This window comes from Neovison vison, chromosome 1 (assembly GCF_020171115.1).
Source record: "Neovison vison isolate M4711 chromosome 1, ASM_NN_V1, whole genome shotgun sequence".
NCBI lineage: Eukaryota > Metazoa > Chordata > Mammalia > Carnivora > Mustelidae > Neogale > Neogale vison.
This window is the reverse complement of record NC_058091.1, coordinates 134,196,243-134,220,311: the sequence shown is the minus strand read 5'-3', so window position 1 is coordinate 134,220,311 and position 24,069 is coordinate 134,196,243. Positions and strand designations below refer to the sequence as shown.

The window sequence follows — 24,069 nt, the reverse complement described above, 5'->3', positions numbered from 1 at the left end:
TTTTCTTTTCTCTAGATTATAAGAACACAGTATAACATATTAACGAAATATGTTCATCAACGGTTCATGCTACTGATAAGGCTTTCTGTCAACAGTAGGCTATTAATTAAGTTTTGGGGGAGTCCAAAGGTCTAAGCAGATCTTTGACTTCCTGACACATTGTTCAAGGGCCAACTAACTTAACAATGTCAATTTGCTGCAAAGGCAGGAGAATAGGATCCAAAGTACAAGAGGGATTATTCCAGGTAGGCAGTCCTCTAAGGGTTTGTCTTCTTAAGGGACCAGGCAGGAAGGAAAGGGTGGGAATAGATACAGGTATGAAGACTCTAGACGGGCGCCAGGCTCCTGGACTTCTGTTCTCACCAAGTGACTTGATCAAAATGGTTCCCAAACCTGCTTATTTCAGTAGTCTCCAATATTATAATTCTGTGATTAAATACTACAATGAAACATGAGTGTAAAAAATGTTGCTAGTTCTATGTAAACTTAGTTGAATGTTTTGTGAAAAGTTGATAAAGACAAGATGCTAAAATCCTATCCATCTAGGGACAAGTGAGGCAACTGTAAAAAATGGGAAAACATAGTAAAAATCTTTGCAAGTTTCTGTTCTTGTTCCAATTTGAAGAGAACGAAACCAGATATCGCAGGATTGTAAGACTAAACGTTTACAAAGAAACCAAGATTGAAACTCTAATGGATCTCTGTTCAGTGAGAAAACAGCCTTGGTCTTAACTCAGATAGTGTATGATGAAGGTATGTTTTCTTGACTCCCCATTTCATGGACTTTTTCAATGGACTGACCAACTCCTAGACCAAGCTGGCTTTAAGGCTTCTCTGTTTACAAAGATGAGTAAGAAGGAAGAAGAGAAAAGAGAAAGCTGTTATGGGTTGCCTACTCAAAGGAATAGGCTTAACTAGGTTGTTTTTTGTTTGTTTTTTTAACCTACTCCTTAAAATAATCCTAGATGTTATCATTCCTATTTGGTAGCTCGGGAAACAGGTTAAGTAACCACCCTATGAAGATATCAGCATGTAGGTAGGAATTCAGTTCTCCTGACTTCATCCTATGTTTCAGATGGGCCATTTCCACTGGTCTTACCCATATCTGGACTCATCCCCAGACTATGTTCCACCCACGTCCTCCACCAACCACCCACCATGGGTTCATCCTTATCCTTGACCCTCCCATTGTCTATTCACCCACCAAGCCCTGTCACCTCAATTCCCATGGTATTTCTTCCATGTGTCCCCACTACCATCAGCCCTGCACAGACTCAGATCGTCTTCTGCCTGGACTATTGCAATAGTCTCCTGTTACTACAGTTCCTTTGTGGGTAGACGTGAGCAGGATCGTTCTAGGTCTATGTAGTGGTGGAACACTCACTCTTCAGTTTGCTTCCAGCACATTACTTTCCTCCAGGTAGGTCCTGATTTTCTCCCGTCCTTCTCACCATCCTAATGGTCTTTCTTTCACCAGCCCCTTCAATATTAGTACTCTACTCGTTAGGGGCCATCTCTTGGGTCTCCTCTCACTCGATCCTCCTCCCCCTGTAGATCCTGCTTTTGCCTTCAGCTTCAATGCATTCACATACTGGTGATTGGAATGTATTTTCAACCCTATCCCGTCTGACCATTTTTACAACTGGTTAGTGTTTCTGTACACCCTATGGCCCCTAAGCATATCCAACTCAAATACATATGCCCGTAACTGGACTCTTGTCCCCCATCTCCCTCCCTGTGCCGACCACCACAGACCTGCTTCTTCCACATGCATCTCCTAGTGTTACCAATTCTCAAACTAAACCCAAAGGTTGAAATCATCCTTTACTTATCCCTTGTCCTTCACTTGGCCTCACAATCCAATCTCAGGTCCTACTGATTCTTCATATTGTCCCATTGCCCATGGTTGTCACTCTTTCCCACTAATTTTCTATTTTCTTAGACTAAAGTTAAGGTATATCCATGTCCACTGTGCCTCCGAAGCAACCCTCCCTGATCCAGTGAGCACGAGCTTTCAGGGTCATATGTACTCAGTCTGGGCACCTGCAAGAGTTGTCACTCAATACATGTTAAACAAGTGAATCCATGCTCTTGCTCAATTCAACATATTTCAGTGTTTTCCAACACAATGCACGCGCTTCGAAGCCCTTGCCACTGCCTACAAGGTCTCTTGTGACTTAGATCTTTCCTACTTCTCCAGTTTCAAACCACTGTGCCCTAGAACTACTCTCTATTCCAGAAACAACCAACCATCTACCGTTCTCCAAACAAAGCATCTTCCCATAACAGACTTCACACATGCTTTACTTCTGCCTGGAATCCTCTTCTCATCCTCCACCTGGAAAACTCCGACTCCTCCAAGACTTCTAGAGAAGCTTCTGCTTTCCTTCCTTCCACGCTCCTCCCCGTCCCAACATTCTCCACGAGCAGTATCATTTTTATAACTGAAGTACTCACTTGCACTAACCATCACATACTGGCCTGTAGGCCTCCCAGGGGGGGGCCAGAATGAAGAGAAAGCATTCTCACGGCCATCCAAAATCATTCTTTCCTTTTCAGGAACTCCTTTCCTCCTTTTAAGGACCATCTAACATCCCAGACCTCAAGATCAGTCTTCCAAGTGTCTGAACTGATCCTCAGTGCCTGGTCCTCTTCTCCACCCCAACTGTAGCCATCACGCATTAGTGATCATACCGATAGTCCACATACACCCTAGAATGAGTCCCCAGTTCAGATTCCTTTTCTAGGACTATATATTTTTAATGACTGCTCAGAAAACTGCTTCACCTCTAGAAGTCTAACCTCTAACCCAAACTTCCTTTTACCCATTACACACAAATGTCACACTCATTTTTATCTCCAATCTCTACCTCTTCCTATTCACCAGATCTATCAGTGTCTTACTGATCAGACTTCTCTTACAGTCCAGCTTCCACAGTCAATCTCCAGCAATCTCTACTGGCCTTGCCCTTTAGATTGCTCTTCAGCCATCTTTAACGGCCTAGGTCTCTACCTTCCAGTGCCTGACCCCGGCAAGATCCATACTTCCCTACTCCACATTTTTGGCAGTTAAGCACTGCTAGACAAAAATGAAAAACTTGGCTCCTAGCCACTGCAATTAATGATTTTCCACCTCAAGCTGGTTTTCAAAGCATTCCTCTATCTTTTCGCTTGCCTTTGGTCATTGTCGTCACTTAGTCTTCCGGATGGTTAATACTAACAAAAATGTGAGACAGTTAATACTAACAAAAATGTGAGACTAAGGTCAACAGAGTATCAAAACAATCTTGAGGGTGTTGGCTCAAGTATGAGAAGAAAACCAAAGGCCACACATAATCAAACCAATTTCGCTCTAATGCTGTATGTCCTTTGGGTTCTAAGTCAATTATTTTCACGGCACCAGGAATACTATTGCTGTCTTAATTCTTATAGATCCTTAGAGTTTGAAAAGTGGTGAAGGATGCACCGCTGGTAAAAATGACTGCTCTTCAACTCCCCTCATGCCCCAGGTACCTTTACATACTTACTATAGGTCATCAATGACACATACCAAACTTCTGTTTTCATTTTAATTTATTCTGTGCAGTTTAAAGTGAAAGTTAAAAACATCAGACAAACCACAGAAGCTTAGGTATAGTTCTGACCAGTTCTGAAACAAAAACAGTGAATGATCATTTATACACATTGCTTAACTCTGAATTTACATTTTTTTATATAAAGCTACTATTAATGCACACAATTCTAATTCCTTATAAACCTATTTGTCAAGCAGCAGAATGACAATGCATCATAGCACAGCACAGAATGTTTCCAGTAAGAAACCACAGCAGCAGTATTTGGTGAATGGTTAAGTGCAGAATTAACTTGGGAGTGTAACATCAAACATGGTCATAATAACTTGGGAGTGTAACATCGAACACCAGTCATAAGATACGCAGCACACATTAACAAATGGAAAATGTAACTTAGTAAGATAAAATGGCATTCTTTATGCTTTAAAAGCTATAGCGGATACTTTAAAAGCCAACCGTACATGTCGCTTTAATTCTAGACTCCATAACAAAATACTATTCCATTAGTTGCTTGAAAGTCTATAACCTTACCTTTTTAAAGTCGACTTTAAATATAAAAGCACTTGAAGTTTACTGGTCAAAAATCTAAAGTTACACAGGCTACATGTTACATTAAAACATACCTCGTAAGAAAGACAGACTTTAAAAAATACTGCACTGTTGCCTTAAAATAATGTCAAAATAGGTTGCTCCTAACAATAAAAATGTACTACTTTCAAATCTTTCGACACATTTCGGTTTAAAATAACTTTTTGTGAAACCATGAATATCGTTCACCCACCTCTCGGCAAATATATTCCCTCCTTTCCGCAAAGTAACAGTTAGAAGTGGTTTTTAAACCTAGTATCATCTAAAGAAATGGGTCAGCACATATGTGAATTAGCTATTCACCAAAATAACGTATTTAATGTTTCCACCATGAAAACAACATTGCAAAATCCATGGGATGAATTCTATTTTTAGCTTAACCTATATATTAAAAACCTCACTGAACAGTGCCACATTAATATTTAGCGGGGTTTTTTGGCGTTTAAATCAGAGCGATGCAGACCAGTATGTTTAATACAGGCAATTTTTACAAAAGTTTCAGAGACAGGGATGCGGGAAATTGGTTAAGAACATGAAACAACACTGCTGAAAGTCCTGGATTTTAGAATTTATCCTCAAAAGATGGCACAGATGATGGCCATCACTGTTTGTGAGCATTCTGACAAGACGGATACTTTTATGTGCTCTTAATGCTCAGCGTCTTTCCAAACTGCAAAATTAATCCCAGGCCAGTCTGTCTCTCACTGAGAAACTGCGAAGGTACTTGGAAAGTCCTGGCTGAGAGCAGTTACAAAAGCACTCAACTAGGAAAAGGAACAAAACACTGTACCACACAGATAATTGTGTTACTATTCCTCTTGCCTTTCTCAGTGGCCATAGGAATATGTACTATGTTGAGTGTTACTGCGGGGGTGGGGGGGGGGGAGGCAGGGAGTCCACGAGAACACCACATGTTTTAGAAGAAGTTCGTTTATAGAATTTTCATATTGGCACCAGTGTTTTCTTTTGACTCTCTGAGGAGAAGTTAAAACATGGTGGGGTATTAGAGATTAACATGTTTTTCGATATATTTTCCAAACAAGTTAAACAGGACATTTCCTTCCTTAAATTCTACTAAAAAAGATATCCTTAAAACATAAATGTTAATAAATAATACCAACACATACCCCCCACTCCGTGGATTCGTCTGTAGTATTGTGATGACCCTTGCAGGTTATGTGGGGTTAGAGAAACCATCATTCCTTAATACTGAAATAGTACAGAAGCTCACTTGTTAATAAGGTTTTTCAACCACTATTATCACCTAAATCCAAGGTATCCCCTATAAAGCAGAATCCACAGCTCCAAGTTTTAGACTATGAAAGATCTCATTAAATAGCCTCCTATACCAAGAAGACTTTAGGCATTCATTTTTCTGAGGACCATTTTAAATTTGATATCCAGGTGGTATGAAGCACTGAAATGCATGCCTGAAACTTGGGTCACTGTTCTATTAATCCCTATAGTCACAGAATAATAAGAGAAAAATGCATCCAGTAAGGAAATGACAGAAAGATTATGCCCCACTCTGGGCAGCTGGGGATCTTTCCCCAGCAAATATTTAAAATTAAGTGCATGCTCTATAAATTCCCTTTCAGTGTAAGACCAAAGGACTAGTGACGGCAGAGGCATACCTCAGGAGTGCAAGTGGTCTGTTGACAAAACCATCAGCATGGAGTATGAGGTTTCATACACCATCATAACATAGAGGTAATACCCTGTGATGGCTTGTTCTTAAGGGTAAAAAGGGTAAACACACACACAAAAAGGAACTTGGATTCATAAAAGAAATTGGCTTTGCAATCCACTCTTGAGCAGAGTGGTAACACTGAACAGGAAGGGTTGTTGAATCCATCTCTCTCTTCCCTGGTGAACATTCAGTCCAAGTATTAGTGAAGACAAACACGAGTACCTGGCAAGTTCTTTTCCAGTGAAGTGGGCATTTGCACCCATTCTGTTTTCCTTGGTACCCAGGACCTCTGAGGTCTCGTCACTGAATTGTCTGTGAAGAAGGACCTTCTCCACAACACATGCCTTGAGTGTGAAGCCCTCCCATATAAAGGGAGAATCGAATCCTGCTCTCCTGAAGTAGAAGACCATTCTTAGGCTAAGTCACTGCTCTAAAATCTTGAATATGTTGCAAAAAAAAAAAAAAACAAAAACCAACTATCTCTTAGAGGATAACTATTTTAACAGCATTGTAAGAGGCAGGATTAAGTGCCCCAATAAATAACTGCTACCTCACAAGGAAAAATAAATTTACAAACTATTTTTTATCTGAGATCCCATCAACTGCAAGATGCACCATACGCATCACTAAGAAATAACAGGCAATGAAACTGACACGATGCTCTCATAGTGTGTAGAATGTTTATATTTATTGAAATGGTTTTAAGCAGATTTTTAACACATCAATCTTGTGCATAAAGAAAGTGTGAAGTAAGTGGTTAGGTTGTAACTATAACCTCATATTCTGAGTCCAACTCTTCTGAATCACTTCTCAGACCACAGCCATCGACGTCCGCCTTCTTCCACAGAACAGCACTCTTGGGGTCACCGAGCGCATTGGGGACGCCGCGTTTCTTGAAAGAGTGCCCCACCCCCGTCTTCTGTTTCCTGTCAGCAGAAAGTCTGGAGCAAAACGATGTTTGATGCCTTAAAGATAACCCTGCTCGGCGCATGAACCGATCGCACCAGCCTCTCGTCGCTTTGAACTTTGTTTCGTCTACCCCCAGGGTTCTGGCCATTTCTCCTGCCTTCAATCGCATGGCTTGGCGCGTGACAGGCAATCCTTGTGCACGCATCTCACTGACAAAACAGAGTACAGCTTCATCCACTTGTGGGTATCTTCCTTTCTTGGGTCCCGTAAAGCATTTTGTTGTCGCTTTACAAGAAAATATGGAATGGCGGTCATTCCTCCAGCGCCGGACGTTTGCTTCACTAGTCCCGAACGTACGCCCTGCGGCTCTGTTTCCATGCTTTTCTGCGTACACAATCACTTTTCGTTTCAATGCTGAATCATAGTGCAATCTTTTTGAAGACATCTTTAAATGCCAATTAAACCTGACACATTTGGTACGAACAACACGGTGACGATGCTGGGACAAGCTGTTAGTAAGTTCACACACACACGGGCTGGGATAATCACATCATGACCCTCTCCTGGTTCACAGTAATTACGAGATACATCCCAATTTCGGACAAGGTAAAATGTGAAAACAAAAAGAAAAACACAACATACATTACAGAATCAATAAAATACAGTTTTTCATGTAATGTTTACCAGAGACACACCAGTGCAAGGTAATAAACTGCGAGCCAGAGAATAAGTATGCAGGTAGAAAGCTAGTAAAGCAAAAGATTACCTTTAAGATGAAATCTGCAATGGTCTGATTTGGTTTTAATTCCCTTTATTTTCATATGGCTTAACATTAGAAATCTTTTTTCTTTTAATTGGACTTAAAATCCAAGTAAAAATGTTCTTCCATCTTTTACCAAACTGCATAGCCTGGTCATTAAAGACAGAGGCTCCCCACTGCCTTTCATCCTTCACTGGTACAGGACTGGAGCGAGGGTCAGTGGCCTTCATCAGCAGGTGCCCTTCTTTGCCGAGCAGATCTGATCCTGTGAGAAGATGATGAAGTGTCTTCTTCCGTCTCAGAGCCCGACGGCTCATGATCTCCCTCCTGAGATCCTGTATCTCCCACCAGTTCCCGCAGAAACTTGAATTTTGATAAAAAAAGATGCCATACGAAATACCAACCTAAAAAGAGACAGAAACATTAAGAAAAATTATCACACACAATATTATCAATGGAGGACATGCCAGTTAATTGTGTATGTGTCAGGGATATAGTACAAAACAGTAGAGATAGTATCAACAAGTATGTGATTGTAAATATATTTTTTACTTTTTTTTTTTAAAACCATGGACAAGGCACAAGAATAAACTCTGACATTACACAAGAATGGCAAAAAGTTTCTGCCTTCAAGGAATTTAGAACCCAAGCGTGGCCCATCTACATTAAAATTATGATGGCATTATGATATTTAGGTCCAAGTGTTTATTATATTAAAATCAAATTTCTGAGAGCACTTTATTGGGGGAAAAAAGAAGATACTTTGCATTTCCCTGGGACAGTTATGTCTCAGTGCTAGTACTTACTAAAAGAAAGTCTGATATGACCACAATGTGAAACCATTATGTGGCAGGGGTCAAGGCCCTTCTCTGAGAAATTCTGTCAGAATCAAGCTATTCATAAGTTTCTAGAAATAATACATTTTTCAAGGAAATTAATACATGTTCTTTAATTACATGATGAAAGAAAAAAGCCAGAGCACCACTACCTGAAATACAAGATTTTTTAAAATACAGTATATTTTCAAGTCAGAGTCATTAAAAAGTCTGAACTCTCCTTAAAAATAAAAATTACTGACCATGTTTTGTTTGTTTTTGCAAGGAGTCTGAAGTTCACTACATTTCAGACTCACATGAGTAAGGATCAGTCAATAAAATGAGTAGACAGGATAAAACCTCTGAACCCATGACTAGTTGCTCTGAAATGTTAAGCGCCTATTAAAGCAAACAAAAGTAACCACTGTGACCAAGTTTTCCACGCTGGTGTTGCCTTCTACTTTCAACTCTCTAGTTTAATAGAAAAGCAATGGACCACAGCATGTTCTGAGGAGCAGCCTTTTCCGAAGACAAAATCCAAGCAGCTTTGCTCCCCCTGTATTACACCAGGTCACCCTGAACGACCACGTAAGGACGTTCTAATTCTACTTGTTTCTTTCTTGCAGTCTCTGAAGAGAAAAAAAGAAAAAAGAACAACACAAGCTCCTTGGTATTAAAAGACTAAAACTTAAGGGGCTTAATGCGATTTCTCAAGGGTTTGCTTTCCCTGAAGCTTGAGCACTGAATGCTAACTGAACCACACCGTAAGTGAACTTTCGTCAACCGTGTGAGTAATGCACTTCACTTCATCAAGTAGTATTTTCGTAATATTCCAAGTCAGCATGCTCTCTTTTTCACCCACAGCTCTTCGTAAAAGCGCGCACAGCGAATTAGCAGAAAGAACTCTGGAGGCATCAGGAGCCCCGGTTCTGAAAGATCACAAAGCTACAGTGGGAATTAAATGCGAGGGGACCTACAGGGCCGCGGCGGCTGGCACGGAGTAAGCATTAGTAAGCTGTGCGGGTCCCTGGGCAGTGGGATCGGACATGGCTTCTATTTTGTTAATTATCTTTTCTTTTAATGGAGATCCAAGTCACATAGCAGAAAATTTGCTTTCAAAGGTTACAATTCGGTGGTTTTGAGTATATTCACAAGGCTGTACAAGCATCATCGCGATCAAAGCCCAGAACATTTTCATCAACCCCAAAAGAAACGCCACCCCCATCAGCGGTCACTCCCTATTTCCTCCTCCCCCACCCCTGGCAACCAGTAATGGTTCCGTCTCTAAGGATTTGTCTATTCCGAGCATTTCCCATCACAACATGTCATCTTCTGGGTCTGGCTCCATCCACTTGACCTATATTTTCAAGGTTCATCATCCATGTCACAGTTATCACTTCATTCCTTTTTATCATGGAAAAATATCCCAATGTACAGACACATCACACGTGGTTTAACCATTCAGCAGTGAAGGGCCATTGGGGTAGCTTCTCCTTTGGGGCTGGTATAAAAGAAAACAGATTCTGCTGTTTGGCTGCAATGACCATTTGTGTACAAGTTTCTGAAGAGACAGATTTTCATTTCTCTTGGGTATATCCCTAGGAGGACTACTGCTGGATCACGTGGTAACGTGACGCTTAACCACTTGAGAAATTGCTAAACTGTTTTCCAAAGCAGCTGCACCACTCCACATCCCCACGTCTGGAGCTGCACGAGGCTCCAGTTTCCCTCATCCTCACCAACTCTCTCCATTGTCCACCTTTCCGGGGACAGTCATCTGAGTGGGTGTAGCACTGTGGCTTTTATTTGCATTTCCCTCGTGATTAAAGATGGTGAGCATCTTTTCACATGTTGATTGTCTACTTTATATCCTCTTTGGAGAATTATCTATCCCAGGGGCGCCTGGGTGGCTCAGTGGGTTGAGCCTCTGCCTCGGCTCAGGTCATGATCTCAGGGTCCTGGGATGAGCCCTGAATCAGGCTCTCTGCCCAGTGGGGAGCCTGCTTCCTCCTCTCTCTCTGCCTGCCTCTCTGCCTACTTGTGATCTCTGTCAAATAAATAAAATCTTAAAAAAAAATTATTCCATTGCTTTGTGATATATATATATTTATATATATATATATATATATATATATATATTTTTTTTTTTTTTTTTAATCTATTTATTTGACAGAGATCACAAGTAGGCAGAGAAGCAGGCAGGGGCGGCGGGGTGGGAGGAAGCAGGCTCCCCTCCGAGCAAGAGCCTGATGCAGGGCTCGATTCCAGGACCCTGAGACCACGACCTGAGCAGAAGGCAGAGGCTCAACCCAGCAAGCCACCCAGGTGCCCTGAGCTCTTTATATATTTTTGATACTAGACCTTTATTAGAGATATGATTTCCAAATAATTTCCTTCCACTCTGGGTTGTTTTTTCACTGTCTTGACAAGATTATTTGAAGTATAAATGTTTTTAATTATGATGAAGCCTAATTTATCTTTTTTTTTCTTTCATAAAACCCATCTAATCAATTTTTTCTTTGGCTGTTTCTACTTTTCATGTCGTATCTAGGGACCCACTGACTAATCCAAGGTCACAAAGATTTACACCTATGTATTGTTCTAACAGTTTTACTTTTAGCTCTTATATTTAGGTCTGATCTATTTCAGCTAATTTTAGCAAGAGAAGATTCAAATTCATTCTTCTGCATGTGGATATCAAGTTGTTCTAAAACTTTTTGTTGAAAGACTGCTCTTCTCTCCAATAAACTGTCTTGACACCTTTGTCAAAAATCAAATGACATGGGCACCTGGGTGGCTCAGTCAGTTAAGCATCTACCTATGGCGTAGGTCATGATCCTGAAGTCACAGGATGGAGTCCCACATGGTCTCCCTGTTCAGCGGGGAGTCTGCTTCTCCCTCTGTCCTTTACCCTACTTGTGCTCTCAAATAAATAAATAAAATCTTTTAAAAAGTTTTAAAATTGAGAGTTGAAGTCTACCATCTTTGTTTTTTTCAAGGCTGTTTTGGCTGTTCTGAGTCCCTTGCATTTTCATATAAATTTTAGAATTATACTGTGGATCTCTGCAAAAAAGGAAATGAGAATTGATAGGGATTACAACTGAATCTGCAGATTAATTTAAAAACCCTGCGGGGGGGGGGGGGGGCGGCGCCTGGGTGGCTCAGTTGGTTAAGCGTCTGCCTACAGCTAAGGTCCTGATCCCAGAGTCCTTGGATCAAACCCGAGGGAGCATCAGGCTCCCTGCTCGGCACGGAGCCCACTTCTCCCTCTCCCTCGGCCCCCCTGCCCGCTTGTGTCCCCCCTCAAATAAAAAACCCTGCACAGGTTTTTTGTTTGTTTGTTTTTAAATACTTCCCTATACTTACAAGATTTTTCCACAATAGACAAACATGACTGATAAATAAAAGAATCAGGAAAAACAAGTCAGAAACTAATAAGTCAGTCATGAATACTCTATAAACTTACATTGTTTTGAATATGGCTATGCCATATTTATTGGCCTAAATTATTAAAGTCAGCTGATTTCAACAAACAGGAATGAAAACCCTTAACTCAGGTGAGTTTTGACTCTCAAAGACCACAGTCTTGACCTCATAAAGAACAAACACTCCAACTGTGGCTACAAGGTGTGAAATGACCATAAAGAAAAGTAGGGAGGGGCACCTGGGTGGCTCAGTAGGTTAATGCCTCTGCCTTTGGCTCAGGTCGTGATCTCAGGGTCCTCCTGGGTTTGAGACCCGCATCACAGCATCGGGCTCTCTGCTTAATGGGGAGCCTGATTCCCTTCCTCTCCCTCTGTGTCTGCCTCTCTGCCTGCTTGTGATCTCTGTCAAATAAATAAATAAAATCTTAAAAAAAAAAAAGTAGGGAAGTAGTCTTTTGACTAGAGACTATGGTGAAGGGCTGGCATGACTGGAGTCCCATCATATATTACTAGTGTGCCCCTGCGCCGATGGTTAAGAGAAAGCCAAGTCTCCTAGCACTGAAATCTACACAGTAAGGAACTCATAAGGACACCTGTTGCAGTCCGTTTGGGATGGTACAAAAGCATTCAGCTAGATCACGAAGTCTCTCTTTCTCAATGTTAATAAAACAAACAAAAAAAATTTTTTTTTTTAAATCACTGCCAACAACCTATGCAAGGGATTCAATCTCAAATAAAAATTCGGCATGTGGCTGCCAATGAGCTGCTGGAGTTCAGAGCAGTTAAGTCAGGCTACTACGACCTCCACACTCACACTGCCTCCCCCCACCCTCCACACAGTGCTAAACCACTCCTTTTCCATTCCTTTTCGCACCTCTCATTTGTATCCCCCAACCTGGGATAAGAAAATTTTAAAGGCATGCTAATCTCTGCACCCCCTCACCCCCCACCCCCCCACCCCCCCCACCCCCGGCACCCCCCCGCACCCCCCCGCCCCAGGGCTGCATTCTGATCTATCAGGTATTAGGATATGCAAGGGTTGGGAGTGGAAGGGGAGCATGTGGGCTGTCACACTGCTTCCCACAAAACATCTGAAGCAGAGAATTCCCCTGACTGAGATACAGAGTTCATCTGCGGGGCTGCCAAAAAGAACAAATATTCACCGGGCTTGTTTTTTATGGACTTATTATAATGACAGGGTGGGATGCAAAGCTAAAAGATAAACTGCAGTGTTGATAAGAACTGCGGTGGTATTTACTAAACTGAGGGAAGTTCAACAAGTTGTTCTCCAAGTAAAATGACTTAAGTTCTGACAGAGCTATAATTTTTCCAAGACAGATGGAAGAAGGAAGTGGGAAAAGGGAGTTCCCATATCACAGTACCTACTTTAGTAAGAGCTCATGCTTCTACAAAGAGCATTATTAGTCTGAACAAAGGATGATTCTAAACACTCCAGGCAGTTTGATTAAAAAAAAAAAATTACTGTTTCCTTTGCTGTGCAGAAGCTTTTGATTTTGATGAAGTCCCAGAAGTTTATTTTTGCTTTTGTTTCCTTTGCCTTTGGAGACGTATCTTGAAAGAAGTTGCTGTGGCTGGGAATGGGAGAAGATATTTGCAAATGACAGTACAGACAAAAGGTTGATATCCAGGATCTATAATGAACTCCTCAAACTCAACCCACACGAAACAGGCAAACACATCAAAAAATGGGCAGAAGATATGAACAGACACTTCTCCAATCAAGACATACAAATGGCTATCAGACACATGAAAAAATGCTCATCATCATTAGCCCTCAGGGAGATTCAAATTAAAACCACATTGAGATATCACCTTACACCAGTTAGAATGGCCAAAATTAACAAAACAGGAAACAACATGTGTTGGAGAGGATGTGGAGAAAGGGGAACCCTCTTACACTGTTGGTGGGAATGCAAGTTGGTGCAGCCTCTTTGGAGAACAGTGTGGAGATTCCTCAAGAAAGTAAAAATAGAGATTCCCTATGACCCTGCAATTGCACTCCTGGGTATTTACCCCAAAGATACAGATGTCGTGAAAAGAAGGGCCATCTGTACCCCAATGTTTATAGCAGCGATGGCCACAGTCGCCAAACTATGGAAAGAACCAAGATGCCCTTCAGCGGATGAATGGATAAGGAAGATGTGGTCCATATACACTATGGAGTATTATGCCTCCATCAGAAAGAATGAATACCCAACTTTTGTAGCAACATGGGCAGGACTGGAAGAGATTATGTTGAGTGAAATAAGTCAAGCAGAGAGAGTCAATTATCATATGGTTTCACTTATTTGTGGAGCATAACAAATAGCATGGAGGACAAGAGGCATTAGAGAGGAGTAGGGAATTTGGGTAAATTGGAAGGGGAGGTGAACCATGAGAGACTATGGACTCTGAAAAACAATCTGAGGGGTTTGAAGTGGCGGGGGGGGTGGGAGGTTGGGGTACCAGGTGGTGGGTATTATAGAGGGCACGGCTTGCATGGAGCACTGGGTGTGGTGAAAAAATAATGAATAATGTTTTTCTGAAAATAAATTGAAAAAAAAATAGAGGCAAAAAAAAATTACACATACGCTCATTTATTTTAGAAAAAGAACCATTATTAAAAACCCAATGGGTATATACCCAAGGAAACCACAACAGCACCAAATAAAGCTGCTAGTAAGACAGTTACTATGATGATTATACATTTTTTTTTAACTCTGGGACAAGTACTGAAAGAAAATGCTTTGCACTTATCACTGAATGGTCAAATTGTCATTCAGTTTAACGAAACTGTCCATTCACATACTTCTGGTAGCTGCTCTATTCATCTATAGTATTTAAGTTATACTGGTCTTAAGATAAAAACAAAGTAGAAAGTCATATACACGGTTTGTAACAGAAACCTTGACTTATCTTCACCAAAGTGAGGGAATTTATTGTTTGCTTACAGGAAAGTCAGCTTTACAGACTACATGGGGTACAACTACAGGTTGCTACAACTAGGAGAAGACTGTTGTGAACCGATGTCATTCTCACAGCAGTATCTGTTTCTCTCTACACATTTGCTTCACTTTCTTCTCCTGCTTCCCCTGCACATAGCTGCTTCTTCCCTGTTCTATGAAAGACTTTTCAGTTCATAACCTCAAAAAAAAAAAAAAACCAACCCAAAAACCCGGACTTCCATCCCAACTTGGGTCTAGTGTCAGACCCAGGCCCAGCGTCAGGGTGCATCACCCGGATTAGGGATCACGAGCACGGCTGCGGGGCTTATGCCAGAGAGCTGGAATGCGATCTTAGAGACTGTAGGGGAGTGGACAGGAGAGCCTACAGAAAGAATCCAGGTAAGCAGTCTCCTCTACTTTTTTTTTTAGCAACAGTCCTGGAGGATGGTCCCCACGAATGAGTCACTCGGAAACAAAACATCCCTGAGCTAGGCAGGCAATTCTTCTTTTGGATAAACTCTTCAATCTTCTTGCCTTGATTCCTTCAAAACCACAACACAGTGTAACCTTTACTGAATGTCCACACTGCAAGAGGTCTTCAACCTCCTGAACTAAGAACTACTTCCGGTGCGGGTGAGGTGAGATCAGAGGAGGCTGGGAGTCACAGTCTCTCTTTTAGAGAAAAGAACACAAGTAAATGTAAGGCCAGTTCAAAAGTATTTATTATCCAATGGAATGACCCTAAAGATATGTGATTACCATTTGACAGCCATTGACTACAAAATCACTCCAACTGGCTACTCAGCACAGTCTGCTAGAAAGCTTTGAGAAGTACAACTCTGACTTCCCATGTAACTACACCAGCTCAATTTGGACTCTGGCCCCGAGTGACCAACTTCTACCAGGTATGTGTATGTATCTTTGTGGGGCAGTGGGATGAAAAGAATAATAATCACTAAAAAAGCTACCTTTTACTGAAAAGGTCTTACCCCTGTGCCCTGCATGCCTACAGCTGAAAGGAACTGCTGGGAAATAGAGCTCATACAGTTCCTCCCACTGAGACCAGATACAAAGACACCCAGAAAGGGCTTACCTGACCTTCCTCTACGGGATGTATGTCTTGTACCCCGTCCTGGGATTTAGTAAGAAAGAAATGGGAAGGAGAAGTGGGAGAAGTGGGGAGAGAAGAACTGTCCACAATTATATGTACACAGAATCAGAAATTTACACTGACTGATGAAAGCAGCCCTGCATTCTCCACAGTTTAAAAGGCAAGTGAGTGCCTTGCCCCAGTCTCACAGTGGTAAGCACCGTATGTCAGAAACACTGGCTGGCAACAGAGAGTGTATATTCTGGGATAAGCGAAGGAGCATTCAGTCGTGTGTGCCAATAACGAAGCATTGGTTCGAAGGATGAGTTTCATGAAACACACTGTACATTGTTTTTCTCTGCCAGATAAAGGTGCTGGCAGGGGAAGGGTAGTGATAGCAAGATGAACCCGAGAGATGAACCAACACCATCAACACAACCCAAACCCAAGGGACAGCTGTAATTATAGAGCTCTCAATTTACAAAGTGCTTTTCTATTCAACAGCTCCTGTAATCCTCCCAACTGCCCTCTGAATTAATGAGACAGGAATCATTATCACCAATTTCTAGATAAGAAAATAAAGGCTCAAAGTGACTCAGCCATTGAAGAAGGCCAGCTAGGCAAGAGAGCAACAAAATTTAAAAGTGTTCTCTAATTTCTCAGATCTTCAGGGTGGAAGTATGGCTAAAACCCAAAACACTAAGTAGACTGAGAATTTGATTTCACTCCCCAGGATCTTCTTGGGTCAAAAGCCCACCTACAGTATAATTACAAATGTCTGTCTTTGGGACCTCATTCCAATGGAGTTACATAATCCCACCTTCACAACGGCACCTAAGTGGTTAACTAACTGCCTCAATACCAATCTCAAGTTGTACAAAGCTCTTTTCCATTTTCAATCCTCTGATTTTTATTTTTCTCTGAAGGCAGCTGAGGCTCACTTCCAGGATAATTTATCCAAGGCCACAGACAAGGCGAAGTAAAAATAGAGCCATGCTCCTCTTGCCACGCTATCCCCTCTACTGCACACGTCCCTTTCGTAATGACACACTGGGCAACAGCGGATGAAGAGCCCCTGGAGATACCATTACCGAATCAACACGCTGAACTGTAACACCTCCACATCCAAAACTCTCTGATCCAACACACAGGACATTTTTTAAGTTGCCTTTTAAAACCTCTTCTCTATTTTCTTCTCTCTTTGGTGACCACAAGCACCCATAGATCAAAATGTTACCTCTATGACAAATGATAACCACATTTTCCCTCCACACCTCCCACCTTTCTTGAACCCCAGATAGGAACTGGCTTGGCTGGCTTGAAGACAACTTTACGAAGTATGTATATCCCACAGCTCCTTCTTCGATTTTCAGATTTCTGTTATGGGTATTACATTCTCTCCCCATCTCTCTGGTGAGAAACAGTTCCTTTTCAGCACACTGCCCCCTCTTCTCCCTTAGTGCTAAAGATTCTACCTCAATAAGCCCTCTCCCATCTGTTCCCTTCTCTACATTCCCAATGCCATTCTCTAGCTTACACCAAATCCTTACTATCTGTCGACTGGATTATCAGCATAAAGGCTGACAGCTCACATGCACGCTGGAGCCACACTGCTTGGCCATGAATCCCAACTCAGCAACTTACCCGCAACTTGAGCCAGTTAACCTCCATGTGCCTCAGTTTCCTCCTGCGTTAAATGGAGATAATAGTACCCACTCTCAAAGGGTAACAGTGAAGAGAATGCATGGCACGTTAAGAAACACATTATATCAAACGTTACCCATTGTCACTGTCTCCTAGGTTCCAGTCCCTTCCTCTCACGGGCTCACGAGAGACACAAGGCTACTACCACCGTTATGAAGAATTTTGAACGTCACTTGTACGTAACTTCTACACCTTTCTACTGCACTCTCTTCAGTATAATGTTGTCGTCTTGGGTGACTGCTTTAGCACTCCACACTCACTTCCACCCTTCACTGCATTAATAACTGTCTCCCATTCCCCCCCAAACACAAGTTTCTGAAAACAAGGAAATGTATGGTTTATTAATGTCTTCCACTTTGTTCCCTATGTCTTCAATAGTACCTGGCACAGAGGAGACACTCAAATCAACCAATCTCCATGGTCTCAGCCCCCGAACACGCAGACAAAACTACCCATGAACTTAAGGGTATAATGACTTTCACCAATTAACCCATTTCAGAGCCTGAAGATGCCTCTACATAATATAGTTATAAATGGAGAGAACAGCTTTAAGACACCGAGCAGCCTTATCAACCAAGTTGATCTAACATATACAGTACATTCTATTCAATAACTATCGAAGAATCATTCTTTTCAAGTGTACATAGAACATTTACCAAAATATACCATTAATCAGTCTCATTAACTTTAAGGGTAAACCTTCTTATTTTTTTATACAAAATATATTTTCTGACCATAACAAAATTAAACTAGAAATTGATGACAAAATAGTATTGGGGAAAAAATTCAAATATTCAAAGTTTAAACAACATACTCCTAAATAATCCATTCCAAAGAGAAATCACAAGTGAAACTAAAAAATAGTTTGAACGGATTTTTTTTTTTTAATTTAAATTCAGGTTAGTCAAAATATAGTGTAGTAGTATTGATTTCAGGAATAGAATTTAGTGATTCATCACTTACATACAACACCTCGTGCTCATCCCAACAAATGTGCTCCTTAATGCCCATCACCTATGCAGCCCATCCCCCAATCCAGGACTCCTCCCCCCATCCAGGATTCCTCTCCCCGACCCCCGGGGAAAATTTTTTTTTTTTTTAGATCAAAAGCAATACCCGTGACTGCTGGCATAGCCACGGCAGCTAACACTACGCTAACACTACGACTAACCCATTGCAACTGCTGCCTCTAAAGCTTGTGGACAAAAGTACAGGATGAAGAATTTACTGCGATGTAAAGTGACAAAGAAATGGCTGGCACTCTTGGGATTTGAGGACTTTGTCAATATGGTACTGGAGGATGTCACTGAGTGAGATCACACCAGAAGGAAGAAGGATCACTAAATTCGATCAAATTCTGCTAAATGGAAATAAAACAACAATGCTAGTTCCTAGAGAAGGTCCTGAAGTATTTCCTGGACTTTCTCTGTTTTGTCCTATAATAACAAAAAAGAAAAAAATTTTTTAACCTTTTAATGTCTGGATTCTATAAAGCTAAGTTTCATGTTAAAGGGAAATATTTTGAAGATGCATTGGTAAATGCCCATTTTTGTAAATTAACCACTATTATCTTGGAAAAAGAAGAACAGTTTGTTCTTTGAAGACTAAAATAAAAACGTTTTGGGTTAAAAAACATAAAATAACAAAAGCAATACCCACAAAGAAATTTATTAATTATTTTAAAAAAAATGGCCTAAAATCAATATCCTAAGCTTCTACCATGAGAAACTAGAGAAGTAAAAATTAAACTCAGAATAAGTAGAAAAAAATAAAGATAAAAGCACAAAGCAATTAAATAGAATATGGACGAATAATAAAGGGGGAAAAAACACAAATCAAAGTTAATTCTTCAAAATGATCAGTAAAATGTATACACCTCCAGCCAAACTGATCATGTGAGAAAAAAAAAAAAAGCACACACAAATAAGGAATGAAAAGGAAGACATCACCATAGATTCCACAGATATTAAAGGGGTAATGACAATATTACAAACTTTATTCTTAAAGATTACACAATTCAGTTTAGAATGCTTGAAAAGCACAAACTATGAAAACTCACAAAAGAAAGAGATAACTAGGACAGCCCAGTACCTAGCAAAGAAATTCAATGTGTACTTAATACTTTCCCCAAAAGAAAAGTCCTGGCCCAGATGAATTCTACCAAACATTTAAGAAAGAAATCATACAAACTGTGGCAGATATAGCTTAGTAACCTCAATGAATCAAGCCATGTGTACCTTTTGTGTGACCTTTTCCATGAGTGTGGATGGAACCTGTGATCTACTTCCAACCCATAGAATACAGCAAGGGTGATGGGGCAGGTTATGTGATAAAGGTATTTTGCAGATACAATTAAGGTCTCCATCAGTTGATTCTGAGTTACTAAAAAGAGAAATTACAGTAGGTAGACCCAACTTAATTAAGCATAAATCTTTGAAAGAGAGACTGAGACCTTCCTTGGTATCACAGAGATTGTCCTGGTGACTTAAAGCCAGCCACTCTAAGTGCTACAGTCAGTCACAAGGAACTGAATTCTGTCAGCAGTCCTAAGAGACAGGCTAACACTCTGAATGCACTTGTGAGATGGAGAACAAGGGACCCAGCTTAAGCCACATCCAGACTCTGAACTTGCAGAAACTGAGCTAATAATTTTATGTTGTCATAAACTGTGAAGTTTGTGGTAATTTGTAATGCAGCAACAGAAAACTAACATCCTAATTCTGAGCAAACTCTTCCAAGAAATAAAAGAGGAACACTTCCCAACTCACTGATTAGGTCTTACACGACCTTTGTGACAAAACCAGATAAAGGCATTTAAGAAAGCTACTAATATTCCTCATGAATGTAAATGGGAAAACCTTACATTTTTAGTAAATCAAATACTGCAATATATGAAAAGCATAACCCACCAATATATAAAAAAGGTTTATCTGAGAAATGTTTTAACATTCAAAATTCAATGTAATACACCATACAAACAGACTTAAGAGAAAAATGCCATGATCATTTCAATGCAGAAAAAAACATGTGAAAAGAAATCCAACATCCACTGCTAATTTTTAAAAAAAAATTTCAAAGTAAGAAGGAAAGTTTCCTTTTCTGACCTGATAAAGAATATCTACAAACTACAGCTAACATTAAACTGAACAGTGAGAGACTGTTTCTCTACAAAAGATCAAGGAGAAAGATCTGCTCTCACTATTTCTTTCAATGAGGCAAAAACTAAAAGACATAGACACTGAAAGGAATAGGTAAAACAATCTTCATTTGCAGTTGGTATAAACCTCTGGGTAGAAATTTCTATGGAATTTACAAAAAAATAAAGGTCATAAGTGAATTTTGCAGTTTTGTAGAATATACTGCCAATATACAAAAGTCATCTGTATTTCTATATATTTACAGCAAACATTAAATGAGTACCATGTACAACAGCATCAAAACTATGAAACCTTTGCAGTTAAATTTGACAAAATTAGTGCAAGAACTGTATTATATACTGAAATACATAAAATGTTGATGAGAAAAATTATAGTCCTAAAAAAACAAAACAAAATAAAAGTAAAGAGATACAATATGGCCATGGATTGTAAGATTAACATGTCTATTCTCTCCAACTTGAATAGATCTATTTTAACAAGCTGATTCTAAAGCTCATAAGGAAAGGCAAAGGATCTAAAACAGTTAACATTTTGAAAACAATAACACTGCATAACCTACACAATTGGCACAAAGATACATATATGTCAGTGGAAAAGAACAGTCCAGAAATAAACCCATATAGAGATGATCAAGTGATTTCCAACAACTGCCTTTTCAATAACTGATGCTAAAACACCCTTATGTAAAAAGAACCCTGATCCTTAACCTATACCAAACACAAAAAATTACTTCAAAGAAAAGTATCTACAAAACATGTATCTGATAGAAGACTGTACCCAAAATAAATAAGAACTGTTAAAACTTGGTAATAAAAAGACAATGCAATTTCTTAAGCGGGCAAAGAATTTAAACAGACACTTGACAACATGGCTGTTGGCAATGGAAAACAGTTGGCAATTTCTTATAAATATACCCAAGAGAAATGAGAACGTATATCCCCACCAAGACTTGTAAATGAATACTAACAATAGCAGTAATACTTGTAACAGCCCCAAACTGAAAACCCTAACATCCACCAGTAAGCAACTGGATTAACAAACTGTGTACACCCATCCAATGGGATATTAACCATCAATTTAAAAAAAGGAATCACTGATATATACAACAACACAGATGGATTTCAAGGGCCTTATGCTAAGTGAAAGAACTCAAACACAAAGACTTGCTGTAAATGATTGTGTAATGTAAATGATTCCATTTACATTAAATTCTAGAAAAGGCAAAATTATGGTTATGGAAAGCAGGGCAACTGTTCCAAGGAGCTTGAGGTCGGACTGCAAAAGGACATGAGGGAATCTTCCCGAGTGCTCAAAATGTTCTGTTATCTCGACTGTGGTGCTGGTCACACCACTGCGTATACTTGCTTAAACTTATCAAATTTGTACTTTCTCTCCACACTTTTCTGTGATGAACACGTTTTACCTTATTCTCTAGTTATCTTTGAAATGGGTATCATCCATATTGAATTAACGACAGTTTCTATTTCTAACACCAGATTTAATCTTTGAAAAACTATTTTCCACACACCAGTTAATTCCTATTTCTTCACTTGTACCTGAATGGGAGCTACATAAGCAGAAATAGATCAATCTTCAGTGTTCCCAGATTCTATTATTTGCATTTGTCTGCGGGCTGAAATTAAGAGGTGGTGCGCGCTGCTCAAGCCACACAGCTAGTAAATGGCAGTGCTGGCGGTCTGTAAAGCTAGATCAGCCAGAGTGCGGCTCTGGTCACTAACTCCCTGACCCTGTTTGGCACAGCAGGAACCCTGAACCAGGCACTCAACAAGGCCTGCAAATCTCAGTCTGTCCACAGTCTGTTAAGCCACGTGAACTAGGGAGCACAGCCAAGCCAAACTCTAGAGGAGGGGGAATCTACACACCAAGACAACTGCTTTTCTATCATGCAGGTCCCCGCGGATGCTCTCCTGTGATTTAAAGACTTCAATATCCTATGCTCTGTAGACACAGGGGCAGGCAGAGCAGACAGAAATGGCAGGCGTTGCTGGGTCGGGCTACAGTCTGACCAACACCGCTCCCAGCCCCAACACACTTACCTCCTTTAACTCTGATCAACCTCAAGACCAACCTACCTGGTTTCCTTGCTTCTAGCCTCCCGCTCCTCACACTGTATGAAGGTGAGCGTACAAAATTCTAAGTTCCTGATAAAAACTCTTAGCTCCCCACTGCCTATCAGAAAGCATAAATTCTGCAGGAGATGCATATAAAAAGCTACAATCTGTGTGCTTCCTGCCTCCATCTATAACCTCATCCTAGCCAATTCTTCAAGGACCAAAAATTCATTCATCTGAATACTTAACGCAGCACTTACTATGTTCCAAATACCAATCTCACTGAAACGTATTTGCCCCTTAAGTTAGAATTCTAGGCAAAAATAGTGCATTGTAAGGGGAAAGGGGGTAGATATATGGGAGGCTTATGTCTTACAGAGAGGTCAGGGAAGCCTCAAAAACAACTGGAATGGCCGTGACAAAGTTGCCATTTATGGAGATGGAGAAGGCTCCTAGATCAAGAATGTGGCTTTAGATACGTTTATTATACTCCTTCTTCAAGAGTGTTTATAACCCCATCTCCAGACCCTCTCCCTCCCTGGAGGTCAGGGGATGGAGCTGAACTTCTCATTCTTTAATCCCGTTTAGTCTTTTTAGTGACTAGACCCTGTCCTCAAACCACCTAGGGGCCCCACCCTGAGCCACAGCCTGAGCAGAAATCCAGGCATAGTCGGAAGAGGCTTGTTATAAGTAACAGAAGATGCTACCATCACTCAGTAAATTCTCTTTTTTTTTTTTTTAAAGATTTTATTTGACAGAGATCACAAGTAGGCAGAGAGGCAGACAGAGAGAGAGAGGAAAGCAGGCTCCCTGCTGAGCAGAGAGCCCCATGGGGGGCTCAATCCCAGGACCCTGGGATCATGACCCGAGCTGAAGGCAGAAGCTTAACCCACTGAGCCACCCAGGTGCCCCTCACTCGGTAAATTCTAAGGGTTGGGGAACTTTCTGCCAGAGACCAGGGACAAAGACCAAATATAGTTATTATCCCACTGAGATGAAATCAGTACTTGATGACTGCGCCTGAAGCCATGGGCAAAGAAAGTTTGTTTCTGTTTAAAATGAAGGTAATTGTATCCTAAAAGCCATAAGTTCAAAAACAAAAACAAGAACAACAAAAACAAAAACTTTTTGTGAACAAAAAGTTCACAGCGAATATCATTCTCAATGGGGAAAAACTGAGAGCTTTCTTCTAAGGTCAGGAACACAACAGGGAGGCCCACTTTCATCACTGTTGTTCAACATAGTACTGGAAGTCCTAGCCTCAGCAATTCAACAACAAAAAGAAAGAAAAGGCATCCGAATAGGCAAAGAAGTCAAACAGATGACAGGGTACTCTACCTG

At 40.6% G+C, this 24,069-nt stretch overlaps 1 protein-coding gene across 1 annotated transcript in view; it reads right to left on the bottom strand.

Annotated features, from left to right (window-relative positions):
- Positions 1–3,555: 3,555 nt before the first annotated feature.
- Positions 3,556–24,069, bottom strand: part of SMIM13 (small integral membrane protein 13) — a 31,028-nt gene continuing 10,514 nt past the window's right edge. The window contains exon 2 of the mRNA XM_044258907.1: positions 3,556–7,923. Within this exon, the coding sequence (XP_044114842.1) occupies positions 7,736–7,923 (188 nt within the window). The 3' untranslated portion in view covers positions 3,556–7,735. The remainder of the gene's footprint in view (positions 7,924–24,069) is intronic.